The sequence below is a fragment of the Gaeumannomyces tritici genome (assembly GCF_000145635.1).
Source record: "Gaeumannomyces tritici R3-111a-1 unplaced genomic scaffold supercont2.6, whole genome shotgun sequence".
NCBI lineage: Eukaryota > Fungi > Ascomycota > Sordariomycetes > Magnaporthales > Magnaporthaceae > Gaeumannomyces > Gaeumannomyces tritici.
Genome location: NW_008804550.1, coordinates 2,818,218 through 2,842,945, shown reverse-complemented (window position 1 = coordinate 2,842,945; position 24,728 = coordinate 2,818,218). Strand labels below are relative to the sequence as shown.

The 24,728-nt window shown below is 58.7% G+C and overlaps 13 protein-coding genes across 13 annotated transcripts; 4 read left to right on the top strand and 9 right to left on the bottom strand.

Annotated features, from left to right (window-relative positions):
* Positions 1-320: 320 nt before the first annotated feature.
* Positions 321-3,142, bottom strand: GGTG_11323 (protein kinase domain-containing protein; the record flags this gene model as incomplete). Its single annotated transcript, XM_009229208.1, has 1 exon — positions 321-3,142. Exon 1 carries the CDS (start codon positions 2,268-2,270, stop codon positions 321-323), a length of 1,950 nt encoding a protein of 649 aa, XP_009227472.1. The 5' UTR covers positions 2,271-3,142.
* A 208-nt stretch (positions 3,143-3,350) lies between these two features.
* GGTG_11322 (epidermal retinal dehydrogenase 2) lies at positions 3,351-5,102 on the bottom strand. Its single transcript, XM_009229207.1, has 2 exons — positions 4,275-5,102; positions 3,351-4,204 (listed from the first exon to the last, which is right to left on the bottom strand). Exons 1-2 carry the CDS (start codon positions 4,740-4,742, stop codon positions 3,602-3,604), a joined length of 1,071 nt encoding a protein of 356 aa, XP_009227471.1. The 5' UTR covers positions 4,743-5,102; the 3' UTR covers positions 3,351-3,601.
* Positions 5,103-5,325: 223 nt separating this feature from the next.
* On the top strand, positions 5,326-7,470 carry GGTG_11321 (myo-inositol transporter 1). Its single transcript, XM_009229206.1, has 2 exons — positions 5,326-6,512; positions 6,572-7,470. Exons 1-2 carry the CDS (start codon positions 5,463-5,465, stop codon positions 7,187-7,189), a joined length of 1,668 nt encoding a protein of 555 aa, XP_009227470.1. The 5' UTR covers positions 5,326-5,462; the 3' UTR covers positions 7,190-7,470.
* A 212-nt stretch (positions 7,471-7,682) lies between these two features.
* Positions 7,683-8,449, bottom strand: GGTG_11320 (hypothetical protein; the record flags this gene model as incomplete). Its single annotated transcript, XM_009229205.1, has 3 exons — positions 7,683-7,801; positions 7,875-7,913; positions 8,287-8,449. The coding sequence occupies 3 exons, from the start codon at positions 8,447-8,449 to the stop codon at positions 7,683-7,685; spliced, it is 321 nt and encodes a 106-aa protein (XP_009227469.1).
* Positions 8,450-8,524: 75 nt separating this feature from the next.
* Positions 8,525-11,281, top strand: GGTG_11319 (polyamine transporter 2). The gene is made up of 3 exons (XM_009229204.1): positions 8,525-9,417; positions 9,513-10,093; positions 10,177-11,281. Exons 1-3 carry the CDS (start codon positions 8,831-8,833, stop codon positions 10,935-10,937), a joined length of 1,929 nt encoding a protein of 642 aa, XP_009227468.1. The 5' UTR covers positions 8,525-8,830; the 3' UTR covers positions 10,938-11,281.
* Positions 11,282-11,394: 113 nt separating this feature from the next.
* GGTG_11318 (hypothetical protein) lies at positions 11,395-12,447 on the bottom strand (the record flags this gene model as incomplete). Its single annotated transcript, XM_009229203.1, has 3 exons — positions 11,395-11,417; positions 11,479-12,156; positions 12,396-12,447. The coding sequence occupies 3 exons, from the start codon at positions 12,445-12,447 to the stop codon at positions 11,395-11,397; spliced, it is 753 nt and encodes a 250-aa protein (XP_009227467.1).
* A 754-nt stretch (positions 12,448-13,201) lies between these two features.
* On the top strand, positions 13,202-14,408 carry GGTG_11317 (hypothetical protein; the record flags this gene model as incomplete). Its single annotated transcript, XM_009229202.1, has 2 exons — positions 13,202-13,471; positions 14,145-14,408. 2 exons carry the CDS (start codon positions 13,202-13,204, stop codon positions 14,406-14,408), a joined length of 534 nt encoding a protein of 177 aa, XP_009227466.1.
* A 719-nt stretch (positions 14,409-15,127) lies between these two features.
* Positions 15,128-15,993, bottom strand: GGTG_11316 (hypothetical protein). Its single transcript, XM_009229201.1, has one exon. The coding sequence runs from the start codon at positions 15,830-15,832 to the stop codon at positions 15,560-15,562; it is 273 nt and encodes a 90-aa protein (XP_009227465.1). The 5' UTR covers positions 15,833-15,993; the 3' UTR covers positions 15,128-15,559.
* Positions 15,994-16,898: 905 nt separating this feature from the next.
* GGTG_11315 (hypothetical protein) lies at positions 16,899-18,156 on the top strand. Its single transcript, XM_009229200.1, has 2 exons — positions 16,899-17,093; positions 17,153-18,156. The coding sequence occupies exon 2, from the start codon at positions 17,191-17,193 to the stop codon at positions 18,058-18,060; it is 870 nt and encodes a 289-aa protein (XP_009227464.1). The 5' UTR covers positions 16,899-17,093; positions 17,153-17,190; the 3' UTR covers positions 18,061-18,156.
* On the bottom strand, positions 18,139-18,945 carry GGTG_11314 (hypothetical protein; the record flags this gene model as incomplete). Its single annotated transcript, XM_009229199.1, has 1 exon — positions 18,139-18,945. A coding segment is annotated over one exon (807 nt), but the record flags the coding sequence as incomplete, so codon positions are not given.
* Positions 18,946-19,692: 747 nt separating this feature from the next.
* On the bottom strand, positions 19,693-21,303 carry GGTG_11313 (hypothetical protein; the record flags this gene model as incomplete). Its single annotated transcript, XM_009229198.1, has 1 exon — positions 19,693-21,303. Exon 1 carries the CDS (start codon positions 20,914-20,916, stop codon positions 19,693-19,695), a length of 1,224 nt encoding a protein of 407 aa, XP_009227462.1. The 5' UTR covers positions 20,917-21,303.
* GGTG_11312 (hypothetical protein) lies at positions 21,259-22,856 on the bottom strand. The gene is made up of 2 exons (XM_009229197.1): positions 21,981-22,856; positions 21,259-21,857 (listed from the first exon to the last, which is right to left on the bottom strand). Exons 1-2 carry the CDS (start codon positions 22,456-22,458, stop codon positions 21,601-21,603), a joined length of 735 nt encoding a protein of 244 aa, XP_009227461.1. The 5' UTR covers positions 22,459-22,856; the 3' UTR covers positions 21,259-21,600.
* Positions 22,842-24,698, bottom strand: GGTG_11311 (60S ribosomal protein L3). The gene is made up of 4 exons (XM_009229196.1): positions 24,426-24,698; positions 24,105-24,261; positions 23,376-24,049; positions 22,842-23,291 (listed from the first exon to the last, which is right to left on the bottom strand). Exons 1-4 carry the CDS (start codon positions 24,515-24,517, stop codon positions 23,036-23,038), a joined length of 1,179 nt encoding a protein of 392 aa, XP_009227460.1. The 5' UTR covers positions 24,518-24,698; the 3' UTR covers positions 22,842-23,035.
* Between the last annotated feature and the right edge of the window lie 30 nt (positions 24,699-24,728).

Sequence of the window (24,728 nt, the reverse complement as noted above, 5' to 3'; positions counted from 1 at the left end):
CGAGATGCCAATCCCAGACCATACATTTAGGCGGCGGATACCCCACCATTTCTCCGGGTTGGATTCTCAAGAGAGGGAAAGCTTGGCAGGATCATCGATCCATGACGGCTTGATGCAGGTGCCGATATGGCTGACCAATAGCAAAAACAGTGGAATTGGGCGCTACACAAATGCTGTGGTATCTAAAGAAAGAGAGAAAGAGAGGCAAAGAAAAGAGGCAACGGCAAGTCCAGGGAGAAAGCAGGGATACAAAGCTCAGGATAATAAAACCCAAATCACACACTCAGGTTTGCTAGATGGCGCCAGAAATGTCAGCCATGCTAGCCTGAGCACGAGCCATGAGAAACGGGCACAGGGGCCACGGCCATACCTGCAAACGGAGGAGGGGCCTGCCAGGTGGACCGTGACCTCACCTTGTCTCTGATTTGCAAGTTTCGGATCGCCAGCAGCCCGCCCGCCAGCCCCAGCGGCTGCGATGCCGGCGGCGACGCCGCCCAGGACGCCTCTTGCTGCTGCTGCTGCTGCTGCTGCTGCTGCTGCTGTCCATCCCACAGGCCTTCGGGGCTCCTGGACGAAGACAGCCTGCCGCTGCCGCTGTTGCGCTTCGGTATAACGATGGACACGGCATCGCCCGCGTCGCCTCCGTCGCCGCCGCCTCCCGTCCCCACGACGCCCATCTTGAGCCCGCCGCCGATGCTATAGGCTCTGTAGGGCGCGTGGACGCAGTGCGGCTCGCGGATGCCGCAGGCCTCTGTCAGGACGCAATATGTGCGGGCCTGGACGTCGCGGACGGGCGGGCGGTCGGCCGGGTGCGGGGCCAGCATGCGCTCGACGACGCGCAGCAGAGGGGCGACGCCGCGGAGCACATGCGAGTCCCTGCCGCGCGCCGCCTCGCGGCCCAGCGCCGTCATCCACGTCTCGACCTGGCCCAGGTTGCGGTGGAAGGACGAGTCGAGCACGGCGCCGCCGCGCCCGGCCAGCTTGTGCTTGGCCGCCCGGTGCGCCGCGAAGGCGCGCGAGGGCCGCTTGAGCAGGAACCCGAGCAGCTCGAGGATGACGCACCCGAGCGAGAAGACGTCGGCCGCCTGTGGGTCGAGGTGCGGCGTCGGCGCCTGCTGCGTCGGGCTGCTGCTACTACTACTGCCTTGTGGCCAGCTGCGGCTAATGGAAAAGGACTCGGGGGCGTTGAAGGCATCGGCCACGCCAGAGCTGGAGCTGGAGCCGGAGCCGGAACTCGTGGTCGAGGTCAGCGTGCCCTTGCGCACAGTCGCGCCGCCCGCCCCAAGCGACGAGCTGGGGCGGAACCACTGCTCGGGCGCGGCGTAGTCGTACGCTTCCTTGTCGAAGCCGCCACGGACCTGATCCCCCGACGCCCCTGAGGCCAGTAGCTCGGGATCGAACCTAGTGAGGTCCGAGAAGGAGATGTGGTTGCCGCTCCCGAGCAGCACCCTGGACGGCCTGACGCTGCCGTGCGACAGGCCGCGGCTGTGGATGTAGCAGAGCGTGTCGACGAGGCAGTGGATCCAGTTCATCACCAGCTCGCGCCGCGCGGTCTTGTCCAGCGCCTTGAGCGACGGCGGCGTCGTACCGGCCAGCACGGCCTTGAGGGTCGCGTCGTTCGCGGGTGTGAGGAGCACGTAGCCCCAGCCGCGGTGCACGTACGAGGCAAAATACGACACGAGGTGGCCGCTGCAGAGCCCGCGCACCCGGTCGGCCTCGGCCTGGAAGTCCTCGTGCGCCAGGCAGCCCGGCCCGGACCCGATGGGGATGCGCCGGCGGCAGAAGACGTGGTCGGGGAACCCCGGCAGCGCCACCCTGTCCGCCGCCGCCTGCCCGCCACTACCGCCACTACCGCCACTACCGCCGTCGGCGACGTCTATTGGCACGACCTCGGACTCCGAGTACACCACGTGCTCTCCCCTGCGCAGCGGCCTGACGAGGTAGTGGAACTGCCGGCTGTAGAACCTGCGCTCGTCCCTCGCCGGCCCGGCCAGGCCCAGGCGCCGGACCTGGTCCAGCGCGATGGGCAGGTCGCTGTCGTCCCACGAGTCGTCGATGACGGAGAAGATGTGCTCGGGGCTGCCGAGGTCCAGCAGCACGAGGAAGATGCGCTTGGCCTTGCCGTCGATCCATTCCCAGTACGTGCCGTCCGTCAGGCCGCCCCCGAACCCCACGGGCCGGTCGAGCCGGTCGGCGTCCTCGGGGCCGAGGTGCGAGCAGACAAACTGCCTGGTGACAGTAGTCTGGATCCGGGACACGTCCCACCACATGGTCTGCTGTCCGTGCTGTCCTAGTGAGGGGACCGGGCCGACCCAGCGAGGTCCAGATGCCCCGTGCGAGAGATTAGGCTAAAAGAGGGGGTTCCGGACCGCCCCCTTCTTTTCTTATTCTTCTTGCTTGCTTCCACCTGCGAGGTAGTAGCCGTGGCCTCAATATCTATCCAGATTTCCAGCTATAAGCCATTGCTCACACGAGCCTAGCGAGAGAGCGAGCGCGGGGTGCTGGGCTCAGTCGGAGCAAAATGCCTCGCTTTCTTCTGCCCCAACGTTGGTCCCATCGACTGTGCTGAAGAGTGCGCACGCGGGTCCTGGTGGAAGCAATGGGCACGGGCGGGGCGGCGGGGGAGAGAAAAGAGAGTTCAGATGGCGGACATGGCCCCTATAGCTCCTCTAGAGTCGAAGCGACTGCATAAAGGGTGCCTCGTGCATATATTCGTACGCGAGACTAGCAGATAGCGGATGGGACGACGTCTCGGCGGTGCAGAAGGGGCGGGCCACAAATCCATTGCTGCTACACCGAGCAACAGGGTGGTGTGGTGGTGCTGATTAGAAGGAGGGAGACGTGAGGAGATAAAAGGCAGCCACCCTCCTCTTCCAAAGCCCGCCTGCCTATCACGAGCGGGATGGATGGAGATCCTTCTGGGGTCTTGGGGTCTTGGGGTCGTCTTTCGTTGTTACTTATTCCGCCTTTGGGCCGGGTCCGAGTGAGCCAACCATGCGCCCCCTTGGATGGATGAAGTAGGTGGCTGTTGGCGTATAGGGGGGCACGGCACCGGCGCCATGAAGAAATGCGTGACAGTCAAGATAAATCGCCGAGGCCAGTGGGGGCCAGATAAGGAAGCTGGGTCCTGTTTGGCCCCTTTCGCCAGCTGGGCAGCTGGAGGCGGGTGGGGGGGGTGGGCGCGTCGGGACTTGCTTTTTCTTCTTATCTTCCTTTTAGCTTCCCGTCTCGCCAACCTATCGCGCGGGGTCGGATCCCGGCTAGAGGATGGTCGCCTCTGCTACACAAGGTATAGACTCATCGCGCGCCCGTCGAGAGTGTGGGGGAGACAGGCGAGTCACCACCCCATCCCACCCCCTGCCCATGCTCTCTTCATGCTACCCTTCTTCCTCGGAGAACCTAGGTTAATTAATTTCCCACATCCCGACAAGGCTGCAGTCATCCAAGCAGTGTGCGGCGCATACATGCTAACTAGCTGTCATGGTCGGGTTACGTTGAATTGTTGTACATATCATATGGCCCCAAGGGTGCCAGACTGCCCCTTTGTCTCTGCCTCCCGGTCACGCCTTGTGCTACGGCATATTAACACAGCCCCATCCGCTCACTTCTTCTCGGTGCCAGGCTGGGATCCCGCGCGGCCAACAAACGTCTCCATGGCACGGTCAATGCCCGTGATGCGGCGGGCAAGCAGCTGCACGCCGACGGGGAGCACATTGTACCAGTCGCACCACCGGGCGTAAAAGGGCGTGCCAATATGCTCGGCCTTGCCGCTATCGATGGCCGCAATGATCTCCTTGGCCACCTCGACGGGCTCCACCACGGGCGCGACGAAGGCGTTGGGCGTCTGCACGCCGTAGAAGAGAGGCGTGCTGAGCTGCCCGGGGGTCACCAGCACGGTGCGGATCTCGGGGTGCGCGAGGCGCAGCTCCGCAGTCAGAGACTTGTGCAGCGCGATCAGCCCTCCCTTGGCCGCCGCGTAGTCGGTCAGCCGCGCCGATCCCAGCTGGCCAATGACGCTCGAAACCGTCACAATCGTGCCGCCCTTGCCACCCCGGATGATGGCGGGCAGGAAGGTCTTGAGCGTGTAGAAGTGCGACAGCAGGTTCGTCGACATGCTGCGCTCAACCTCCTCCATCTCCATGTCGAGCAGAGACTTGCCGGTGACGATGGCCGCGTTGTTGATCAGGACCGTGGGGGAGCCGAGCTACGGTACGAATTAAATGTCAGCTGGTGCGCGAGATAAAGAACAAGAAAAAGGCTGCCTCTCAACGCACATCTCGCTCGATTTCTCCGGCTACGCGGGCGACGGCGGCCTTGTCGGTAACGTCACACTGGTAAAAGGTCACGCCGCGCGCCTCGCCGTTCTCCATCTCCTTGATGTCCAGCACGGCCACGTTGGCGCCGCGCATGCCGTAGACCTGGGCGATCAGTAGGCCGAGACCGCTGGACCCGCCAGTGATGACAATGACCTCGTCCGACAGGTCGACGTCGCGCGGCATGCCAAAGGCGATGCGCTTGTTGACGGCGCTGAGGAACCAACACAGGGTGACGAAGCTGGCGTAGGCCATCGAGACCCTCATCGGCGGGGCACTGTAGTCCATGTGCTCGGCCCGGAAGCAGAGGGGCACCATCCAGGCCACGAAGGGGTGGAAGAAGGTGACATAGAGCACCTTGAGTATCAGGTCGATCGAGAGCGGCGCGAACCAGGAGTGGCGCTGCGGCGGGCGGCTGTATGCATCCATCGTGGCGGTGGAAGGAGTATGGTATGTTCTCGCGTTTTCTCTTATAGTTGTTTTTCTCTTCTCGTCCTCTTCCCAAGGTAGCTACCTGGCTGGGTGTGGTGATGGTGGTGATGTCGGATGAGAAGCAGCAACGAGCAAGCTTGGGCAGGGGATCGTGCTGGTCTTGACTGTGATGGAACGATAGCGACAAAAACGAAACGGACAAACTCAATCAATTATGAAAACCCAACGACTCGCGCTGGTCCGAAAAGAAGTGAAGCGCCGTCAATAGTAGCTATCTCGACGAGGAAAAGCGAGCGTAGACAAAAATCAGCACTGTTTGAGCTCCAGAAGATGCCACACCACCCCTTTTCTGCCGGCCCCGGCTGCCTGGGCCTGGGCGGCTCGTTGCGACTGCTGGCTGGCGTGACGCTGGGACCACGTCGAGGAGCCAGCTCCTTGAAACACACGGCCCAAGCGCCAGGACCCCTGGGAATATTTCGACGGCGGCTGCAGGGGGGCTCCTGGGTCCCACGTGCCCGAACGGGCACGAGCCTGCACGCGTCCACGGCTTCGCTTTAGTGGAGCTGACAATGATGAGTGACGGCCGACGACGACCAAGCAGTGTCGAAGTTGACGATGCTCGATGCACACGTTTCTGGCTGTCTGTCGCCGGCTCGCGAGACAGTCGCTATACAAAATACCGTAGACACCTTTCAATGAAACGCAGCCCCCGCTGCCATGACGTCAAGATCCGACGCACCGCTGCTCTCGAGAGCCGACCACCGTGACGACGACTCGGACGGCGAGGCCGGCCCGCCGTACCCCGATCACGGGCCCGCCGCCGCCGCCGACGATTACGACGATGACCACGACGCTCTGGCGCCCAAGCCGCCGGCCGAGCCGCCCAGCCTGTTCGTGTGGCTGCTCGTGGTCTCGGTCGGGCTGAGCGGGCTGCTCTTCGGCTACGACACGGGCGTGATATCGTCGACGCTGGTGACCGTCGAGGACTCGCTGTCGGGCCGCGAGCTGACGTCATTGGACAAGTCGGTCATCACGTCGTGCACCGCGCTGGCCGCCCTATTAGTGTCGCCCTTCTCGTCGGCCCTGGCCGACGCGCTCGGCCGCAGGCGCGTCGTGCTGCTCGCCGACGCCCTCTTCGCCGCCGGCGCCCTGCTGCAGGCTCTCAGCCGCACCGTGGCCGCCATGGTGGCGGGCCGCTCCGTCGTCGGCGCCGCCGTGGGCGCCGCCTCGCTCGTGGTGCCGCTCTACATCGCCGAGACGGCGCCGGCGTCGCACCGGGGCCGCCTCGTCACCGTCAACGTGCTCTTTATCACGCTCGGCCAGGTGGTCGCCTACGTCGTGGGGTGGGCCTTTGCCGAGCACTATAGCGACAGGGGCTCGGGCTGGCGCTGGATGGTCGGCCTCGGCGCCGCACCAGCCGTCGTCCAGGCGGTCCTGCTAATAGGGATGCCCGAGACGCCCCGGTGGCTGGTCCGGGCCGGTCGGTCCGACGAGGCGCTCGTCATCATACGGAAGACGGTCGGGGCCGGCCTGGGCTCCGGCGCAGCGGCCGACCGAATCCTCAAGGACATTCAAATCGGGGTCCGCGATGAGGCGGAGCTCAGAAGAAAGACAAGGCTCCGCGCCCGGGCAGGTCATGTTGGCCCGTCTTTTGCTCCCCAGTGGTTAGATACGGATACGTGGAAAGAGCTGTTTCTTGTTGGCAGAAACAGACGGGCTCTCGCCATCGCCTGTCTCCTTCAGGGCCTACAGCAGCTTTGTGGATTTGTAAGTCACTCGATTCTCCCACAGCATTCAGCTAGCTGATCAGGAGCGACCACGTGCAGAACTCTTTGATGTATTTTTCAGCTACCATCTTTACAATGGTGGGGTTTGCCTCGCCGACGCTAACCTCGTTGACAGTAGCCGTGACAAACTTCGTCTCCACCGTCGCGGCGCTGTTTCTGGTGGATCGAATCGGGCGGCGACGCATACTGCTCTGCTCACTTCCCTTCATGATCCTCGGGCTACTCCTTGCCGCGTATGGCTTTTCCTTTATCTCCATATTCCCATCCAAGTCCTCACCGCCGCCGCCGGCACCACCATCGGGACTGTCGCCGCAGGGTGCGGCCGTGGTAGTGCTAATAAGCATCATGCTATACGTGGGGTCGTACGCGATAGGGCTCGGCAACGTGCCCTGGATGCAGAGCGAGCTGTTCTCGCTGGGCGTGCGGTCCGCGGGGAGCGGAGTGGCTACGGGTACCAACTGGCTCGCCAACTTCATCATCGGGCTGACGTTCCTGCCGCTGATGGACGTGCTCGGCCCCTCGTGGACTTTTATCATGTACGGGGCCATCTGCACGCTCGGCCTGTTCCTGGTGTGGAAGATGTACCCGGAGACGGCAGGGCTGAGCCTTGAAGAGGCCGCCAGTCTGTTGGAGCGCGACGGGTGGGGAGTTCGGTAAGAAGGCCGGCTCGGCGACGCGGATGATCATCGAGCCCGCTGGTCTCGGCAAAGGCGCCAAGACTGCTGTTGAGCACGCATTAGAGCCTACGTAGATGTTGTGGCTACGCGGCCCGCTCTTTGCAGGTGGTGGTTAGATTCTGGGCTATGTATGTATGCAGAATCAGATGCGGGCCCGCTCACAAGAGGTTCACGGTAAAACGCGGGCCTTTGTGGAGCCAGGAAGGACAAAGATTTATTTTTTCAGGCGCGGCCTCGGGATGCCATCAAGATCCATCAGCCGTGCTTTTTTTTTTCCTTCTGGATCGCAATGTCGCTTGTCATCTGATGCCTAGACACTGTGGATAGGTGGGCACCGGTTTTCTTGCGTTTCTCGGGCCAATCTTTTTTTCTGGGATCCGCATTAGGGGTTTCGTCCCAAATCCGTCCACAGCTGCTAGGCTAATATGGCGGCACACCATTACAAACATCAGGGCACTTTTTTTAGGTTTCGCTCATGCGCCGCTGGTGCAGTCGTGCAGCGGGTGCTTACAGAGCACATGCGGCGCCATGCGTGACGTAATCACACCCTTGCGTGCCTGTGCGCTGTGCCCGCTGTGCGACGGTCCAGTCGCTATCCAATGTTCCATCTGATGTCGGTCAAATTCGTGGGGCATGACCTGCTACCACGCTACGAGGCTACGTACCTTCCACCTCCAACTTCCTACTCATGCTACCGCACAAACCTGATTCATTCATGTCTTGCACTACCCTAATGCGGTCCCTTTTCGGTCCTCTGCAGGTAGTCCCTCGCTACCCGCGGGGCTCGGGTTGAAATCGGAGAGTCGACCCGAGGTAGACGCTGCTCGCCGTGCTCCTGTGGTGGCAATGGCAATGGCAATGGCAATGGCAATGGCAATGGCAACACGTCAAGGCGATGGGTGGCATCGGTCACGTCGGTGGGGCCGCCAGAGTTTCAATTGACAATACGACCCATCCAAACTGGATCCCGGCCAGGGTCGGCTTCCCAGTACTGTACTTCGGAAGGTCCGTCCTGCAGGCTCGGGTTTTTGCTTTGGAAGCAGTCTTTTTCGATTTTTTTCCGCCCCTTGTGCTCACGCGTTCTCGAACCATCTGGCCCAGCCAGCATGTCCATCCCAGTGCCTGTGCCAGCCCCTGCTCGCCACCAGCTCCACTTGCCGACTCCCTCGGCCATGGCAGTGACAATTCCCACTGTCGTGTTTCTCGCCAGGGCCTGGCCCGCTTGTTCCTGGCTCTTCATCACGGCTGCAGTCCGGTTGCCGGCGGATACTACCCCCTCCCCGCCGCCCGTGCCTGTACAGTACCTGCTGGGTAGCATGCAATGTTGACAATAATAAAAAGGACCAAGACGCCCCTTCTCGCCATTGACGTAGATTTTGCGTGTCTTGTCTCCCCATCACCGCACCGTCATATCGCAACCCGCACGGGCAGTAGACGTCAATTTCAACTACACATCCCTATAACATCAGATCGCATTATATCTGGGGGACCCTGTACACAAACAACCCTACACGAGTGTGCGTGCCGAGTGCTGAAGATACTCACCCTACAGCAACGACCACCACCCACCCACCATCACCTGGCATAAAAAGACTCGCCTGCAGGAGACGCCCTTATCGCGATGAACGAGGTCGATCGCGAGCTCTCCGCAGCCGCGCGGGAGGCGTCGCCCGATCGCTACAACGGCCGCGAGAGCCACGAGATAGAGCGCGTGCTCTCGGCCTCGTCCGTCTCAACAGCGTCCTCGGATGGCTCCTCGGCCAGGCGAAACAGGGCTGGCGGCGTCCTTGATGCCGGCATGAGCCGCATGTCGACGCAGGCCGACCTGGAGCGCCACCCCACCGAGCTGAGCCGCATCAACACGGCCCGCAGCCAGCACAGCGCCACCATCGGTAGGAGTCTTCGGAGCCGCGAGTCCAGGAAGCCGCTGCCCGCCTTTGGCGCCGGTAAGCCCTTCCCTCCGCAGCTGCCCGACCGCGAGGAGTACGTGGTCGAGTTCGACGGCCCCGACGACCCCATGCACGCCCAGAACTGGTCCCTCAACAAGAAGCTCGTCACCGCCGCCATCCTTGGCTACACCACCATGACGGCCTCCTTCGCGTCCTCCATTTTCTCTGCCGCCACAAGAGCCGTGGCCGCCGAGTTCAACGTGTCTACCGAGGTCGGCCTCCTCGGCGTGTCCTTTTTCGTCCTGGGTTTCGCCTTTGGGTAAGTCACTCGGCCAGCTGCTAGTCCAGCTTGGCACCGCTCTACCAATACCCGATACCTAGGCTAGCTTGCTAACCACACATCTATCTCGACAGTCCAACGCTGTGGGCCCCCCTCTCGGAGCTCAAAGGCCGGCGTATGCCCATCGTCGTTTCCATGTTTGGCTTCAGCCTCTTCTCCATCGCCACGGCCACGGCCAAGGACATCCAGACCATTCTGATCTGCCGCTTCTTTTCGGGCTTCTTTGGCGCCTGCCCGCTCGCCGTCGTCGCCGCCGTGTTTTCCGACATGTTCGACAATCGCACCCGAGGCGTCGCCATCACCCTCTTCTCCATGACCGTCTTCACCGGCCCTCTCATGTCCCCCTTCATTGGCGGCTTCATGGTCGAGTCGTCCCTCGGCTGGCGCTGGACCATGTATCTGACAACCATCATGGGCTTCGTCGCCTTCGTGCTCGATCTTTTCTTCTTGGAGGAGACGTACCCGCCCACCATCCTGGTCGCAAAGGCCGCCGAGCTGCGCCGTCGCACCCTCAACTGGGGCATCCACGCCAAGCAGGAGGAGATCGAGGTTGACCTGCGAGAGCTCATCAGCAAGAACTTCTCGAGGCCCATGCGCCTGCTCTTCCTCGAGCCCATCGTCACCGCCCTCTCTGTCTACATGGCCTTTATTTACGGTACGTCTGGCTACTGCCTACCTTATTATCACCCCCCAGCCGTTCCGCATGACCGGCCTTGCTGACTTTGACTATTTCTATAGGCCTGTTGTACCTGTTCCTCACTGCCTACCCCTTCGTTTTCCAGGGCATATACCACATGACCTCGGGCATCGCCGGCCTCGCCTTCTTCGGAATGATCATTGGCCAGTTTATCGCCGGCATCGTCGTGCTCCTTCAACAGCCTTGGTACAATCGCAAGCTGGCGGCCAACGACGGTGTTCCTATTCCAGAGTGGCGTCTCCCGTCCGTCATAGCCGGAGGGGTTGCCTTCTCCATTGGCATCTTCTTCTTCGGCTTCTCGAGCCGGGCCGATGTCCACTGGATCGTCCCCACAGCCTCGGGTCTCCTGACTGGCTTCGGGCTCATGTCCATCTTCCTGCAAGCCCTCAACTACCTGGTTGATGCCTACCTGATGTTCGCCGCCTCTGCCATCGCTGGGAACACCTTCCTCCGCAGCCTGTGTGGCGCCGGCTTCCCCCTGTTCGCCGGCGCCATGTTCAACGGCATGGGTGTCCAGTGGGCCAGTCTTCTGCTCGGCTGCGTGGCCGTCGCCATGATCCCCATTCCCGTCATCTTCTGGCTCTATGGCCACAAGATCAGGGCCCGCAGCGCCTTCGCGCCCACGCCGCCTCCCCAGCAGCAGCAGCAGCAGGACCGCGCAGGCTCGAGGAGCACCCCCTCCATCCAGAACCCGGAATCCGAGAAGGACACGTCGCCGGCCCAGTCCACGGGCATGAACACGTCCTCCAACGGAGCCACCCCCGTGCGCAGGCAGCTCGACAAGGCCGAGGAGGCCGTATGAGCGAGCCTTTGGTCTTGCACTCCCTTCTTTTTTTTCGTTTCAAACACTGCCCTCTCGACCCCTTCTTGGTTTATATACCCCTGTCTTTCTGTTTAATGTTTTGACGAACAAGAAGTAAAGGATGCATGAGGGAAGCGAAGCGAAACAAAAGCATTGAAAATTCTATTGGCTTAATCAGGCGCCCTTGATGGAGCCCTTAGTTGATGAATCTGTACTTTATTATAATGGATAAAAAGGGTAGCCTCGACAGAATACCTGAGCGTAGAGGTTGTTTTTAGTATATACACTCGGGATGGCACTTGATATTCAATACTAATCTCGTCCCTGAGCGAATAACTGCCATATCTGTATCGAGAATAATGTTGCGCGGTCATGTCCTCGGTATCCATTCCAGTCTCACTTGACACTCATACTGTTTTCTTCGGCGGGCGACCTCGAGGACGCACATCGCAACATTTTAGATGCTCCTCGTGTTTGACCCTGTGCCTCGTAGAGTGTCCGCAAGAGCAGAAATACTGCGCCGTCGGACTGCTGGGCTCACATCCCCGCTTGGCGTGGAGGTGGCGCTGGTGGTGGTCCTTGCGGGTGGTTGGGCGGCCGCAAGCGCACCGGAACATTGGTGAGTCAACGGTCAGGTGAGCACCAGCCTTCTGCTGGTGCCGCTCGAGGGACCTAAGGCTGGAGAAGCTCCGGCAGCACCCATCACGGCCGCACGTGAATTGCGTATGCTTCTTCTCATGACGGCGAAGCGCGGTGATACCACTGAAGGATATGCCACACGTCCCGCAGTTGGCTGGCTTGGCGGCGTCAAGTTGCAGACTGTCGTGGCGGGCGGCATCCGGAACGTGATCGGATGATATCTCCACTAGATCTGTGTCCTTGGCGCCACTTGTGTCCGTGGTAATCGTTGCCGAAAGCGCTGAACCGGAAACGACGCAAAGAAGGGGCTCAGGTATAAGGGAATCCGCTGAGGGGGAAAGGGGCGGTGAATAATATGTCTGAAAGGGTGCTAATGGACCAATATGCCCACCACACTCGTCCGATTCTTGATGTATCTTGTTTTGGGTTGTGAGAGACGAACTCGACCCTAAAATGCTGGGAGGCACCCATCCATTATCGGCCGAGGAGGGGAGGAGACCGAACACATCGTCGTAGATGGGGTCTTTCGGGTCGGATGATGTGTAGGCGGAAAGCCATTCATGGTCTCCCCAGAGATTGGCTGTGCGGGATGGACATGCGCAAGTTGACCTCCAAAGGGTTCCAAAAAGAAGAAAAAAGGAAGATTAAAATGTCGACGAAAACAAGCCGGAGCACGAATGGGTGTTGCGCGTTTGTTGTTTGGAAATCCGGTTGCGTTCTGTAGGTGTCACATTGAAGGCCAGGTGCAGCATGAGAAGCTGAAGAGGGAAAAGGTCTCCTTTTGTACAATAAGGAAAACGGTGTGCTAGCTACATTAACGATGCAAGACGGAACAGGCAGACCACGACTGGTTCGCCATGGCGCTTACCATGGTTCGCCAGTGGTGCGCGTTTTTCGGGCTGGAAATGATTGGCGCAAGAAAATGGCCCCAAAAAACATACGGCGATTGTCTGGGGATAGTATCAAATACACGAATGTACCTAAGTATTTCCCTCAATAAGTATGTAGTAAGTAGGTACATCTTTGGGGCCGTTTTTCCTGCCCACTCAAGGGCAACTGCCAGCAACACCAGGTGGAGAACCAGGTTTGGCGAACTGGGGCCATTTTTCTCCTCGCTCAGCCCTCGATCCCGTACCTGCATTCCAGCCCCGCCTGGCTACGACGATTAGGAGCAGTACTGAGAAACTGGGGCTAGATAAATCACCCACTGCCTGGCGCCCATCAAATTTCTTCATGTCTAGGCGGGCAGCGCGGCTGAGCCAATTTGCCCAGAGCAGATATTTGGGGCCATTTCTGGACATGCTTTTCCCAAAACTCCCAGCAGGCTTTGCAACGTCACAACATCCGGGAAACATGGGGGCAATTTCGAAAGGCTGTAGCCAGTTGGCAGCTAACGCCATCATGTCACAACTCCGGGATTTCGGGGGCACTTTTCTAGCGACCATGGCATCAAGCGAGCCTCATGGGAGTTAAGTGTTAAAAGGAGGGCGGGCACACTGGCTGGTATTTGGGAGGTGCTGCGAGGCCAAGGGCAACCAACCCAGCATAATTACAGATTAATCTCCGCAACAGAGACGCAAACCTTCTCATTCGAGAGCAGAGAAGTTCGATCACAAGATCAAGCTATGTCTAGCAACTACAACAGCAACGCCAACACCTCGGCCGTATCCAGTGCCGCTGGCTCTTCCCAGGGCAAAAACGAGACACTATACTCGCCTCTCGCTCAGTGGCTTGCCCAGCCAGCCAAGAACGACCCCTGGTCAGCTCAGGCGGTCAGGAATACCACGGACCAGGGCAACCAGAGCTTCACGGCTCCGGTGACAGCCCCCGCGCGGGATGGTGACTGCTGGAGCACGATGGCCGTCAAAGGGGGCGGCCGTGGGAAGAAGTCATCGGTAAGAACCCCAAGGCTAACGCCGCGACTAGACGGGATGTCCACGGTCTTTCTGATGCTAACTGCGTAAGCCATCGACTGACACTTGATGGAGATTTTAGTAGTGACTGAATGGGCGTGGGAAAGTTGTAGGCTCGGGTTGAGCCAGTTGGGGAGGGGAGGTTGGCCGTCAACGTACCGCCGAGCCGGAGCCCGTTGTCTTTAGCTTGATAGACCTGGATGTCTTTGGTCCCTCGAAAAAGCTCCTGTTTTCGGTTTTGTAGCAAGCACTCGCGTTTTTCTTGGAGCCAGGCTGCGGCCCTCATAATGGCATGGCACATGGAGTAGAAGCTTGCATATCGCACGGCTCATAAGTTCACAAAAACGGGGAGCTAAATAGTTTTTTTTTTTACGTTGCGGAAGCTCATATTAAGCGTTGAAGCTAGGAAAACTGCTATATCCATCTGCAGTGGGGAGGCGAGTCAAGAAGCCTCGCGTGATTCCGCCTTGCTCGTCGCCTCCCCCATCCACATTACACCCTCGGGCCCAGGCCACATATCCGCGGAGTCATCACCCTAACTGAGACAACCTTTTCCTCCTCCCTCCAGCCCAAACGGTAATAATGACCGTATCTAGGATGCTTGCCGACTGTGTTACCATTAGTTCCACGAGTGTCGGACGCCCTCGTCGTCTAGCACACGCAGTGGGCCGTCGAGCCCGACTGCTTGCAGCACTTTGACTTGCAGTTGGCGCTGAGCTGCCACTTCTTGCTCGCGTTGCAGACCTGGATGCTGCTGCCGGAGCACCTGTACCTGCCCGGGCTGCAGGACTGGTTCGGGGGCGGCTTGTCCCCCTTGTCGTCCCCCTTCTACCTAGCCGCGAGCTCCACGGGCGCCTCCTGCTGGACGGACGTCGCGAAGACGGCTGGGGCCAGGGCGAGGGCGGCGGCGAGGTGGTGAAGCGCATCGCTGCTACTGTGATGAGAAGCGTTGGCGGTATTAAAATGAGGTATTGATGGCTTTGGCTCGCGGGAAAAGAGTGTCAAGCGAAGAAGATTGGGATTTACCTTGCCGAGGGGTAGGTGCCTTGGAAATCTTGCCGCTGGAGGTCTCGATCATTGATGAGCTATGAGAGTAAGATGAGTCCTTTTTGTGTATGGATTGGCGCTTGGAGCTTAGGATCCGGCTCCCGCGATGCTCAGTGACCAGTTTGTCCTCGCCAGCCGCCCGCTAGATTCCGCCTCGTCTCGGTGCAAGAACGGCGCGGCGCGATGCTGAGATCACTTATTGGGTTCAAACCGGGGGTCTTTTACGGCTCTCAATATCTCCGCCAGTATGCGATTGCGCCCAGGCTTCTGCTCGTTGTCAGCAAACCCCCCTGAAAACGTGCCACGATGGCTTTTGCCCCATTTTTTAAGAGGGGAGCGCAACTTTGTGCTGACGGCAATGATGAGGAGACCGGCCATTTCAAAAAGCCATTTCCCCTTTCAAAATAGTTAACCCCTTTTAGATAACAATCATCAAGCCCCTTGCTTCTTTCTTCTTGCCATGCGTAAACCGTTTGGAAGCTGGTTGTACTGAGCCAGCTCGCTGCAAACGGGGCTGCTGCTAACAGTAACGCTCTCCGGCATGCGCACGTACAAAGGGGATGTCGTCGTAGCCAAATATCTGCAGAGCCACCATCATTTGACCGAGAGCTTGGCAGTATCCTCTTCCCTTTACTACGAACCGGTATGACGAATGGATCAAGGGTGCTTGTCGATTGTGCTTGTCAAGTGTGTTGCAAAGAGTTAAAGGGATCGGTGATAGCGAGCAGGTGCTATTTGGTAGGAAATCTAACCCTGAGGAGTATCTATAGATGCAGGGAGCCTCCGGCTCCCTGCCTTTTAGTTCAAGGTCTGGGCCCCTGTCATGTAGCCTCGGTATCCCCTACGGAGCTTACAGGCCCGAAGGCAGGTGCTCGGTAATGTACGGCGCACCCGTTGGCTGCTGCCCTCCCCGTTGCCAAGCACCGATCTCCTCGGGACTTGACCCCTTCTTTTGTGCCAGAGTGTGCTTGTCGAGTGTGCTGTGGCTGGTTCCTCGAGTGGTGGACATCCCCCTGCCTTCTTCTAGCAATTGCAAAAAGCCGAAGCGCCCGACACGCGGCAGCACCCGTTGCCGCCGCAGAGGGCGCTCAGCTGCCACGTCCGGCTTGAATTGCAGACCATGACCGCGCGGCCTTGGCACGTAAAGGTGCCCGGGCTGCTGCAGGGCCCGCCGCTCTGCCTGGCCTGGAGCTGCTTCACGGGCGTGGGCGGCTGCTCCCCCTGGGCGACTGGCGTGGCGAAGACGGCCGGGGCGGCCGAGGCGAGGACGGCGGCGAGGATGGTGTAAAAGCGCATTTTTGCTGTTTTGACGAGGAGGATGTTGGCGGTTTTGATGGTTTGACCGGCGATGAGAGAGAATGGAGCGAGGAAGACTGGGCTTTGGTTTGCTGGAAGTTGCTTTGCGAATCCTGCCGCTGGAGGTCCCTCTCAATGACTGACGAGCCACAGGAGGAAGACGAGGCCTCTTTATAGGCAGTCTGGTCACCCCGGGCTGCCCCTCGAGCGCTTGTCCTAGACCTTAAGGCCAGGATCCCGCGATCCTGGGGTGGTGACCAGGATCTGCCTCATCTGCTGTCCGCCAGATTCCGCCTCGTCTGCCGTGCCCCCACAGCACAGGAACGGCACAGCGCAGGTCCAATGCATATTTACATGCTGAGAGCATGAAATTATTGAGTGCCAGACCAAGGTTCCCTCCCGGTGTTTGACATCTCCGCCAGTACGCGATCGCGCCAAGGGTTCGTCCGAGTTCGTGTTCTGCATCGGCGTCAGCAAGCCCCCTGAAAAGTCCCACGATCGTCACCTGCCCCCGTCTTTCGAGGGGAAGACTGCGACCTTGGGCTGACAAGGACACCGACTTTTCCAAAAAAAAAAAAAAAAAAAAAACCCAAAAGCCCTTTGATATAATTTCCCTCTTTTGGGAAGCTATTACTAACATCGTCTTGCTTGCCTCTTCTTTGCATGCGTGACCCGTCAAAAAGGTGGTTTGACTAGGTAGACGGCTGCAAACGGTGCTGCTGCTGCCAGTCAGGCTTTTCGGCGCTTTGCACATGCTGAAAAGACGTCGACGTTTGTATTTGCTGTCGTTAATAAATGTATTTTTGTCGGTGGAAGTGTACCTACCTAGTTATTGAGAGGGAGGTATTGCCAGGTAAATCGTGAACAGTGCAATGGCGTTTGAACGCAGAGCACAGTGAGGGTCGCCGGATCGAGCCGAACATGTCCAGCTGCCCTGATTTAGGGCTCAGGTACCTGCAGGCCAGGGCGGATTTCTGGGACCCCACCCTCTCTGCAACCCCACCTTTTTGGTGAATCAGCGGGCGGCAAGCCCTGAGGACTGGCCCAGGCTCACATCTCCTGGTGTCAAACCTCCTCCCATTGAAGACTCCCGTATGGGATTGAGATAGTGATGAATATCTATACGAAAGGATCAGCAAAGTAGCCTTCTTCTTCTTCTTTATAAAACAGAGATTAAACTCAACGCGACTCCAATTAAGCTCCTTCCCAGCTGCTTCGTCTTGCAACAAACTACATGAGAGCCCTTATCCGTGTTTACGTAGTGAGAAACCCTTACGTATCCGGGTACGACACCCCAGACGATTGACAGAACCTTGCTAGGTACCTACCTCCTACCTAGACACTCAATACCATCATGGATGAACCTCGCGGCGAAGACGCGCCTTCGCGCGGCGGGTGCAGAAGAGGCCGGATCCAAGTTCGGGCAACCCCACATCGTCCAACCCCAATCGAAGCACACCCATACTGCCATCGTGCTCCACGGCCGTGGCAGCGACGCCGAGGAGTTCGCCGACGACTTTTTCGAGCCCAACCTGTCCGACGGCGCTAAACTATGCGACAAGCTACCCGGCTGGCGCTGGGTATTCCCCTCTTCGAAAAAACGGTGGAGCACTGCTTTCCAAGAATATATGCCGGCCTGGTTTGAGGCGCATTCTTTAACGGACCCTACCGCGCGGCAAAACCTTCAGGTTAAGGGGCTCTTGGAATCCGTCGACCACATTTCCTATACGATTAAAAAGGAGACCGAGAGGCTCGGCGGAGATTCTCGGAAGCTAGTACTCGGGGGCATCAGCCAGGGGGCTGCGGTAGGGATGTGGACGCTGCTCTCCGGACGGGGCTTGGAAAACAGGAGCCTGGGTGGCTTTTTTGCAGCCAGCACTTGGCTGCCGTTTGCGGCCGATGTCAAGGATCTGTTTGTGCGTAACGAGGTGGCACCGGCGCCTGGAAGCTTAGAGCCCAGGGACGCGGTGCTCGCTATGATACCACCCGTTGACAAGCCTGCCCCCTCCACAACGCGGGAGCAGCCCCCAGTCTTCCTTGGTCACGGGGTCGACGACGCCTACGTAGATGTGGAGCTCGGCCGTCAGGCAGCTGATGTCCTGGCTCAAGGCGGGTGGGCTGTCGAGTGGAAAGAGTACTCGGGGGCTGAGGAGGAGGGCCATTGGTTCAAGGTGCCAGATGAGGTTGATGATATCTTTTCTTTTCTCGTCAGGGTCACCTCTGCCTAGGTAGTTCGACATCAAGGCATCGTATTTCACATAGACGAGTTTAGGAGTTCTTTAACAAAGCGGAAACCTGCATCTCCATCAACCCAGCCAGCGATCAATGAGACAGTCCAGCGAGTACTCAACAGGATACTGTCCGATGGCGTCGGCTGGCAGATACTCGACCCAATCGTTCCAGCGTCCCCGAGATCCAATGGTGTTGAGAGCTCGGACGAATTCCCAATGCTCGGGGTACCATCCGGCAAGCTCCCAATCCAGTATTGAGGTGACACGAATGTCAGCTTCTCCGCCGTCGCTCGCTCCCGTCACAACCATAATGTTGCGTGGGTGGAGGTCGCCATGCGTCATGACGATACGGTGATCTTCTGTCATAAAGGACCGTATCATCCTAATGAATGCTATCGCGGTTCTGCCCGGCTCCTTGCAGAGAAAGTCGTTCCATTCTGTTTCGCTGTGCAAAGGCGCGGACGACACGCGCAATGACCTCCTCAGATCTTTACAGATCCCCGACTCGAAGCTGCCAAGTCGGGTCTGCCCAGCAAGAGGGGACTTTTGGCGAAGGCGCTTGAGATGCTCAGCCAGCTGCTGCTTGACTGACAGCTTCTGTCCCACTGTGAGATCGGGCCAGATACTTTCCAGTGTGACGCCCTGGGACCGAGACATGAAGATGTAGGTTAACCGGCCACCGGACAGAGCACCAAGGAATCGAGGGGTTGGGATTTCTGGCATGTGCTCGTTGATGTGCTGCAGGTTACTGATATGGTCGGGATCAATGCCCAAGCCAATCTTGGCCACGTTGCCCGATCCGATGTCGACCACCCAATGCTGATGGAGTCCGTGGAGCACTTCTCCCTCCCGAAGAAGTCTGTTAAGGGAGGCCACGAGAGCAGGCGGGAGCTGGCTTGATGTTGCGCTCTGATCGACTGCGCTTCCATCACCCGCCGCGAGAGCAGGCGAGGACTGGCTCGGCGATGCACTCTGATCGACTGCGCTTCTTCCATCACCCACCAGCAAGGCCACTATGACATCACTTAGAGTATGAGTGATATCGGCTGATTCGTCCTTGAGGAGGTAAGGCTTCTCCTCGAGAGTTGGTGAGAATGGTGACGGTGGGCTGTTGGTGTCCTGGCCAGAAGGAGGTTGGGGCGCGGCCGCCACGAGACCTTGCACAAGCTTGGGATATGACTCCAACTTTTGCGCTAAGGATTCGGTGAGATCGACGGCCGGATCAGTCTTCACCTTTGCAGTCAATTGATTCAAGGTAATCGTGTTGGCGAGTGTCTGGGCGTGGGCCCTTGCGCTTTTTCCGTCCATGGCTCGCGATGCCTCCAGCCGGCTGGTGCAGGGAACTGGCAGCTGCCTCTCTCTCCCTTTCCCTCTTTGAGGCAGCACAGATTGAAGGGTAACGGGAACACCCGCTGAAATCTCTAAAACTCTGCGTGTTAGGATTCAGCGTAAGAATTCAAGGATTTAGCGCCAAGACCAACAACTGTGGAAATGTTATCCGGGCTGTTGGATTGAACGATATAAGGACAACCTAAGGGACAGAATTCCTAGTGAGAACAGGAAAAATAATACAGAACAATCTTCTCGGTGCTAAAAAGGTGTAATACACATGCCATACATTATTCCCCGCTATTCCCTCCTCTCTCTGCCCCACGAAGAGAAATCGAACACTCCAAGGGTAGGCCAATGCCCACTCAAGTCCACGGCCTCCTCGAGAGGCCAGTCCAGCCGGTTTTCGGTGGCTGGGAGTATGGTGCCCAAGGGAAAAAGCCAGAATCCCAGAACCGGTATGGCAGTGGGTTGCTGCTGCTCTGCCACCCGGGATGCCTGCGGCCGTTCGGCGAACCCTTCAGGCATATTGCCGTTGCTCGATCGCGATTCGCACTTGGAGGGGAACGCATCCATCTCCTTTTGCAAACAGATCAGCCCACCCTGGCGATCGTACGGCCAGATGGGGGGCCCCTCCCTGTCAGGGCTGGCTGCGATAAGGAAGTGAAATTCCGTGCGGAAACCGGCCTCGTCGTGGGCGCCAACGGCAGTTGGCTCTACCAAGCCGACCGAGGCCATGAGAATCTGCCAGTTTTTAAACAGCTCGTCCGGGTGAACCAAAGTCACCATGGGTATCCTCAGCAGGTCGCGGCCGATTGGGCGAGGGTCCCGTGCTACACGCGAAAAGTGTGTTGCCAAGGTCATAATGGGATAGGATTGGTTGACGAAGGGGTCCCCTTCGCGGGCGTAGGGTGAGCAGAACGTCCGGCCTTCATGGAATACATGCAAGAAAAAGGCCTCGTGGAGCTGCGCCATGGTATCTCTGAAAGCGCGGGTGGCCACGGCGTCGGGTGGCTGACCCCTATCCGGTTCCTGCGCCTCATCCGACTCCCCGATGGACCATCTGGCGGGGCGGAATTTGGTCAAAAACCACTCGTCAGCAACCAGGTTGCGGAAGCCCACGCCGCGCGGATCGTGGACAGTCTTGAAGCGCCGGATAAAATCGACAATAACATGACTTTGTTCGGAGCATACCTCCCGCCCGAGAACTATCTGAAGGAAGTCGTATTCCGGATTGATGTGGAGCACCCCCGAGGGGGCGGTGGTCTGTGACGTGTCTCGGGGCCACACGCAAGGGAGATGGAAGTTGACGTTGAGGTTAACAAGCACCGGCCCGCCGTCCTCGGCCAGTGAGTCGGCAGGTGTGAGGTGGAACATGTCTTGCCAGTAGATATATGTGCAGTGTGCAGATGCGTACCTCCGCGTTTGCCCCGGGGACTGGAATGGAGTAAGATGGCTTGATGCTGTTATCTCCTTGTAAGCATAACCTGCCATCGAGATGTAAGGGGGCATTGCTATGAGCATGGCCCTTGTTGGCCATATGGGAAGGAGGTCGAGATAGGTTTGATCTCAGATTCTGCTGGGGTGAAACCTAGCGTAAATTGCCAGCATAAGAGTGAACCGGAAGTCGTTTCTCAAGGAAAGTCTCTAGGGCGACCTGTCTTTGTCTTGTCCAAGCGTCAAGAGCGAGCACCCGGATTGCTCCTCCGTGCCACGGAGAATATGCGTGTACTTTGAGAGCTCTGGAGCAGCCCTGTGGGTATGCTGTTATGGATCCCCTGTGTGGCCATATCCAGCGGCACAGGAAACTGCTTGGGAGCGGATATTCGACGGCTGTAGCATCGGCGCGGGTGTTTGCTTCGTTCACACTTAAGCCCTTTGCCTGCCTTTTCCAGGGGAAATGCTTCGTTGATAATCATGGTTCTTGCGTCTCTTACGAGCCTTTCTGAATTTTCCCATGTTGATCCTTTAACTAGTTCAGTCAAAGAACTGGGCGAGGTCCACTCGCTGAACGCCCATACCAGCACATTGAGAAAGCAAAACTCTCCATCGTTAAAGTTCAAGGCCCTGCCAAGGCTGCATGGTGCCCTGTCCAGAACAAACCCAGAAGCCTATCCACTCCTCCTCGTTCAACGCCCCGCCCAAGCTACCCAAGGCACACACTCCTCGGGTGCCAAACACCATCGCGGCCTCAGCCCGGGTGCGCCCTCAGCTCTCGATGGCAAGCGCCTTGGCCCCCACCAGCCTCCCGCCCTTGCCGCCCGTCGCCGTCACGACCCAGTACTCGACCCGCGACGGCCTCCTGCCCGGCACGCGGTAGACGCGGACGTCGTTGCCCTTGCTCGCCTCCCGGACCGCCTCGACGACGTCACCGTACTGGCCCTGGCTGTCCCAGTCGACGGGGTCCAGGATGTCGATCCCCGCCTCGGCCGGGTCCCAGTGCCCGATGAGCGTCGCGAACTCCTCTGCGGGATGGATGGGTGGGTGAGGCGCGTGTCAGCTGGCAAAGAACCCCAAAAGTACAGTGGATGTCTACTTTAAAAAAAGACCTAGATAGAGCGACCCGGCCGGACTAGGTAGGCACATACCCTCGTTCGGCAATCCCTTCTCCCAGGCCAGCGCGACGGACACAAAGGGCTCGTCGGCCTCGCTGGTATAAAAGGCCTCTTTCGTCGCCCGGGCGATCGCTGCCGGCGTCTCGACCCCGGCCTCGGTCGTCTTTAGTTCCCCGTCCGGCGCCGCCGCCTTTTTCGACTGGCCGTCTGAGGGGTCCCGGTTGGACTTGTTCAGAAAGTCCATGTACGCGTCGTCCGAGGTCGCCATCCTTCTTTTGCCGTCTGTCGCAAACTCTAGGCCTTTGTTGTATTTGTATGTGCTTGCTCCCCGGTTGAGCGAGCCGTGGGCGTCCCTCATGAGAGTCGAGCTGGCGCGCACTGGGGAGCCAGGCCACTGGAGAATCCAGCCAGCAGGTCGGGAGCTGTAGCGGGTCGAGATGGCCTTTGGTGCGTTTGATAAAAATTTCCGTACAGAGGTAGTAGCGAGGCGTCGCGCTGGAGATGCTACCATGTCGTTCTACAGCTTGGCAGGTACCACGCACGCGTAGGCAAGTTCGCGGTGCCTGGTAGATATGAGGGGAAGCAGCCAGGGAGCAAACAATGACGCAATGGGGTCTGCCCCAGACATCAGTGCTGCACAGATCAGTGCGCCATTGGACAAAGGGCTCTGTTGCGCACGGACCCAACACTGGCTTGGCTTACATCCAAAGGCCTCGACAAGACATCGCCAGAAAGTGAGGATAAAGGATAGCAGCGTCACAGTTCACTACGCCATCACGAATATCATTCGGATCAACTCGTCACCCAAACACACTAGGCAGGAGTAGGAACATCGGAGGCGCAGAGGCGCGACCTCACTAGTCCAGAACCTGTGACATCAATGCACGAGCAGCCTCTTCGACGGTGGAAAATGGTCTTGATTCCCATCAAATGAATTGCTTTTGCTAAGCCCGAGGATTCCGGACGGGATTCCCTTCATGAGACCAAACCTGGCCCATCCCAATAGCAAACCAGATCAAACCGTCGACGCCAAATGCCAGAAACAAAACCCAGGAAGAAGGACTGTACAAAAACCAACCAGCCAAACCTTACGAGCTGGCAACAAGGTCCTTCTTGAGCGTGCCCTGGTACTGCTTCTTCTCGGCCGGCGTCTGGAACGCACCGTGTCCGAACTCGGACGAAGTGTCGATCCATTTGAGCTCGACCTTCTCCAGAGCCTTCCGCGAAGTGTGGATGAACATGGACTTGCGCAGAGTCATAACACGCTTCTTGGTGCCGGGAATCGAGCCCTTGACCATGACGAAGTCGTTGTTGACCTCGCCGTAGCGGACGAAGCCACCCATTCTGCATATGTATGTTAGCAAACGGGCCAGCCGAGATAGTTGGGAAGCGGCCAAGCCGCTGCGACAGATGGGGCTCAAAACTTACGGGGTGATCTTCTTCTTGGTAACATCGAGCTCGGTCGCCGCGCTGTCCTCGGCGTCGGCCTTGCCGATACGGTAAACCTTGTGGTTGACCGAGGTACGGTGGTGGTAACCCATCTGACCGGCACGGGCGACGGTCCACTGGACGTGGGACGGATGCCAAGCACCGATACAGGCGACCTTACGCAGACCCTTGTGAGTCTTGCGCGGCAGCTTCTTGGTACCCCAACGCGAAGTGACGCCGTTGAAGCCGTGGCCCTTGGTGACGGCGATGACGTCGATCACCTCGTTCTGCTCAAAGATGGTGTCGATCGAGACGGGCTTCTCGAACAGGCCGTGGCCGAACTCAACCTTGTCGGCAACCGAACCGCCGTTGATCTGGATCTCCATCAGGTGCGCCTTCTTCTGCTTCAGTGGCGTCTTGCGGATCTGGGTATGTGCCAGCACGCGGACGACGGTGCAGTACTTCTTGATGCGCTCAATCTCGCGGGTGATGGATGCGCCCTTGCTCTCCGAGTGCTTCTTGGCGTACTTGGTGAAGGCCTTCTTCTTGCTCTTGTACCAGTTCTTGTAGAACCGGCGCTTGAGCTCGTCGCTCAGGTGCTCAGCCCACACGGTAGTAAGCGAACGGAGACCGCGGGGGGTCTCGATGTAGCCAACCAGACCAACAACGATCATCTGTAGAAGATGTTAGCCATAGGCACAAGAGCCAAGCGGGCTGCGTTGTTCGTACAGGTGGGGTGTCAATAATGGAAACGGCCTCGACCACCTCCTTCTTGTGGGACTTGGCGCCGGGGCGGTCGAGGTCGCGGACGATGGTCGTCATGCCGGCCTTGTAGCCCATGGCGGCCGTCAGGTGGACGGGCTTCTTGGGGTCGTCCTTGGGGAACCTGGCGTGTTGTTGCACATGCTGGTTAGCATTGGCGCCATTGAGCTTCTCGCTCAGCCTATGCCGGAGCAGTGTCGTGAATGGTGTCCAAGAAGGTAGGGTAGCAGTGCGAGCGTGTGAGGCTAAAGAGCCCAACATCGCCGTCCCTGCTGAATTTGTACTTACGACTTGACCTTTCCTCTGTGGCGGGCGGCCCGCTTCCTGGGCAGGAAGGCGAGCGAGCCGTGACGCGGCGCCTCATACTTACGGTGCGACATTTTGGTCGTCGAGTATGAGAGGATTCGGGGTGGTTGACGAAAAAAAAAAGAAGGACGGGGAGAAAGAAGTCTGAATGTCAAAACGTAGGAAAAAAAGTTCGAGTAGAAGCAACCCACCAAAGCGAATTATTGCAGCGATGTGCACTCACAAGGAAGGTGGAGCTGAGGCCCTAAAAAGGCACGTGACGCTGACTTGTGGCCCGGCGGGGTT

What these genes read in the sequence shown, in the direction of transcription:
- GGTG_11316 (XM_009229201.1), bottom strand. Translation starts at nt 15,832, where the DNA reads ATGCGCTTTTACACCATCCTCGCCGCCGTCCTCGCCTCGGCCGCCCCG.
- GGTG_11322 (XM_009229207.1), bottom strand. Translation starts at nt 4,742, where the DNA reads ATGGATGCATACAGCCGCCCGCCGCAGCGCCACTCCTGGTTCGCGCCG. An exon ending in CCGGAGAAATCGAGCGAGAT is followed by an intron (nt 4,205 to 4,274) that starts GTGCGTTGAGAG and finishes TTCGTACCGTAG; the next exon opens with CTCGGCTCCCCCACGGTCCT.
- GGTG_11319 (XM_009229204.1), top strand. Translation starts at nt 8,831, where the DNA reads ATGAACGAGGTCGATCGCGAGCTCTCCGCAGCCGCGCGGGAGGCGTCG. An exon ending in GTCCTGGGTTTCGCCTTTGG is followed by an intron (nt 9,418 to 9,512) that starts GTAAGTCACTCG and finishes CTATCTCGACAG; the next exon opens with TCCAACGCTGTGGGCCCCCC. An exon ending in CTACATGGCCTTTATTTACG is followed by an intron (nt 10,094 to 10,176) that starts GTACGTCTGGCT and finishes CTATTTCTATAG; the next exon opens with GCCTGTTGTACCTGTTCCTC.
- GGTG_11311 (XM_009229196.1), bottom strand. Translation starts at nt 24,517, where the DNA reads ATGTCGCACCGTAAGTATGAGGCGCCGCGTCACGGCTCGCTCGCCTTC. An exon ending in CACAGAGGAAAGGTCAAGTC is followed by an intron (nt 24,262 to 24,425) that starts GTAAGTACAAAT and finishes ACAACACGCCAG; the next exon opens with GTTCCCCAAGGACGACCCCA. An exon ending in ACCAAGAAGAAGATCACCCC is followed by an intron (nt 23,292 to 23,375) that starts GTAAGTTTTGAG and finishes ATACATATGCAG; the next exon opens with AATGGGTGGCTTCGTCCGCT.
- GGTG_11321 (XM_009229206.1), top strand. Translation starts at nt 5,463, where the DNA reads ATGACGTCAAGATCCGACGCACCGCTGCTCTCGAGAGCCGACCACCGT. An exon ending in TACAGCAGCTTTGTGGATTT is followed by an intron (nt 6,513 to 6,571) that starts GTAAGTCACTCG and finishes GACCACGTGCAG; the next exon opens with AACTCTTTGATGTATTTTTC.
- GGTG_11312 (XM_009229197.1), bottom strand. Translation starts at nt 22,458, where the DNA reads ATGGTAGCATCTCCAGCGCGACGCCTCGCTACTACCTCTGTACGGAAA. An exon ending in GAAGGGATTGCCGAACGAGG is followed by an intron (nt 21,858 to 21,980) that starts GTATGTGCCTAC and finishes TCCATCCCGCAG; the next exon opens with AGGAGTTCGCGACGCTCATC.
- GGTG_11315 (XM_009229200.1), top strand. Translation starts at nt 17,191, where the DNA reads ATGAACCTCGCGGCGAAGACGCGCCTTCGCGCGGCGGGTGCAGAAGAG.